The 2,355-nt window shown below is 63.1% G+C and overlaps 1 protein-coding gene across 1 annotated transcript; it reads right to left on the bottom strand.

Moving 5' to 3' along the window:
- Positions 1-251: 251 nt before the first annotated feature.
- LOC102481956 (cathelin) lies at positions 252-2,082 on the bottom strand. The gene is made up of 4 exons (XM_006165889.3): positions 1,828-2,082; positions 1,210-1,317; positions 1,029-1,100; positions 252-450 (listed from the first exon to the last, which is right to left on the bottom strand). Exons 1-4 carry the CDS (start codon positions 2,017-2,019, stop codon positions 316-318), a joined length of 507 nt encoding a protein of 168 aa, XP_006165951.1. The 5' UTR covers positions 2,020-2,082; the 3' UTR covers positions 252-315.
- Between the last annotated feature and the right edge of the window lie 273 nt (positions 2,083-2,355).

Genomic DNA, 2,355 nt, shown 5'->3' with positions numbered 1-2,355 from the left:
AGCGCCGCTGCACACAGGACACATCTTCAGCCTCTGCTGGGCGTCGGGCTGAGGAGCGCGGTGGTGTGAGGTGTGCAAAGGGCCTGCAGAGGGAACCTAAGATCTCTGGCCCTGCTGCCTCCCCCGTGCCTCCGGGGTGGCACAGCCACGCCCAGCCACTCCAAGTCTCACACGTGCACATGCACACACACGCACACACACACGCACGCACACACTCGGAGACAAAGAGACAAGTGAGATTGAGGCCTTGAGGCAGTTGCTTTCATAGAGTTTATTTTTCAGAGTCCAGAAGTCTGAGCCATGGCTGGGCAGACCCTAGGACTCTGTCTCTGGTAAGAGCTTCCGAAAAAAATTCTTGATTTTCTGGCCAATTTTCTCAAACTTCTCCGCAAGCTTCTCACCACCTCTTCGGAGGAGCCCAGTCAGCTTGGTGCTCTTGGCGCGCCCGATCTGTGCAGCGGGGGGAAGCAAGCTCCTTGTGAGGGCCATACCCAGCCAGGGTGGTTCTGAGACCCCTCCCCACTGGCCGCCCAGAGCCCTGGGCACCTGGTGCACCCTCTGGCTGGGAACCTTGGAGCTCCTGTGGATCCTTACATCCTACTGGGAAAGATGAGAAAACCGAGGCGGGGAGCAGGGGCGGCCGCTCCCCAGGCTCTCACTGCCGGGGGCTTGGAACACCTCTGCAGCCCCGTTCTCTGCCAGGGGCTCTGCAACTGGAGCAGGAGTCAGAACCACCCGAGGGCTTGTGAAAGTGCAAATCCCTGCCCCACCCCAGCCTCTGCTCTAGCAGCTCTGAGTGGGGCCTGGAAATCCGCATTTCTAGCAAGTACCCAGGGGAGGACCACGCGGAGAACCACAGTTCGAGGGAGGGATGGAGGGATCGCAGCTGGCCCTGGAGATGGGGCCGGAGTGGAGGGAGGAGCCCAGGGAGGAGGGGCCTTCTCTGCCCTGTTGGGCAGGGGTCCAGGGCCCCTAGGATGGTCCACACTCCACCCCGTCGGCCCCTGCAGCCCAGAGCTGCCACTCACCGCAGTGCAGCTGATGTCGGAGCTGCCCCCGGCCTGGTCCAGGATGACAATCCCCATGCACTGCTTCTCCAACTGGAAAGAAGTTCAAGGTCAGACTGGAACTTTTGCCATAACCTCCAGCCGTCACCCCGGTGGCTGGGAATGTTCTCGGGGGGCCCGGTGTCACTGTGCCCAGCCTCACCCCGTTCTTCTTGAAGTCGCACTGCTCCGGGGGCCTCCGCGTCGTCTTGGCGCACACGGTCTCCTTCACCGTGAAGCTCACAGGCTTTGGGGTGTCTGGGTCCTCATCCTAGCCATGGGAGGAAGTGGAAGGCTGGGCTTGGGCCCGTTCCTGCCTGTTCTGATCTGACCCCTGCCACCTCACAAAGCAGCTTTGCACAGCGGCCGCAGACCTGGGCTGGCACTGGGCCCGGTTTGGGTGCCCAGCCCCCCAGACGGGGCAGTGAGAGGAGCAGACCTCATACATGCACCAGTGAGCAGCTCGCCCTGCTGGCACGGGGGTGGGGGCACCTGGAGGTCCTGGAGGATGAGACCTGCACCCTGAACCCTGAGGCTGGGCAGAGCCCTTCCCACCAGGGCCTTCCAGGGAGCCTTTAAGTCACTCCCCAGAGCCAATACCCCACTCTTGTTCCCGGAGCTCCCGGAAGTCACTGGAACCTGCACAGGGAGGGGGCGAGCACCTTCGCCAGAGCAGGGATTCTGGGGCAGGAAGCTCTTGCTGGGGGACACGGCTCAAGGGGACCCCCTGGCAGAGGTGGGATGCAGTGCAGCCTGGCCCAAAGAGCAGAGCCCGGCTCACCTCCGTGGGTGGCTGGTCCAGGTCCAGGAGGCGGTAGAGGTTGGCCTCGGAGGACTGCTGGTTGTAGTTGTCCACCGCACGGAGCACAGCCTCCCGGTAGCTGAGGGTCTGGCCACTGGCTGGAGGCATCACTAGGCCCAGCAGCAGCAGTGACCACAGCCCCAGGGAGAGGCTAGCCTTCTGGGTCTCCATGGTCCCCGCGTCTGCCTCCCTCTAGCCCATAGGAGCCTCCTTTATGCCCAGCGGAGTCTGATGCAAAGGCCCTGCCAGGGGCTGCTTGTCCCCACCCGTGGCGAGCTTGCCTCAGCCCCTGCTGTTGCCTCACGGGCTTGCTGGGCAGCGGAGAGGCCGGCCTGTGTGCAAGATGAAGGAAGAATTTCTCCATCTCCCTGACGATACCTTGGTGCTCCTGGGCCCAGAGAGGACAGGCACAGCCAGGCTTGCTCAGGAGGGTTGAGTCCCCCAAGAGATGAGAGCCCTGATGCCCGGCCCGCATCCCTCCACCCCTTGGCATCCAGGACAACAGGT

The sequence above is a fragment of the Tupaia chinensis genome, unplaced genomic scaffold (genome assembly GCF_000334495.1).
Source record: "Tupaia chinensis unplaced genomic scaffold, TupChi_1.0 Scaffold144066_1, whole genome shotgun sequence".
Taxonomy (NCBI): Eukaryota; Metazoa; Chordata; class Mammalia; order Scandentia; family Tupaiidae; genus Tupaia; species Tupaia belangeri.
The sequence above is the reverse complement of the archived record's forward strand: the minus strand, read 5'-3'. Positions and strand labels throughout refer to the sequence as shown.

Coding starts and splice junctions, on each gene's coding strand:
- LOC102481956 (XM_006165889.3), bottom strand. CDS start 2,019: ATGGAGACCCAGAAGGCTAGCCTCTCCCTGGGGCTGTGGTCACTGCTG. Junction 1,318..1,827: donor TGGACCAGCCACCCACGGAG/GTGAGCCGGGCT, acceptor TCCCATGGCTAG/GATGAGGACCCAGACACCCC. Junction 451..1,028: donor CCGACATCAGCTGCACTGCG/GTGAGTGGCAGC, acceptor CCCGCTGCACAG/ATCGGGCGCGCCAAGAGCAC.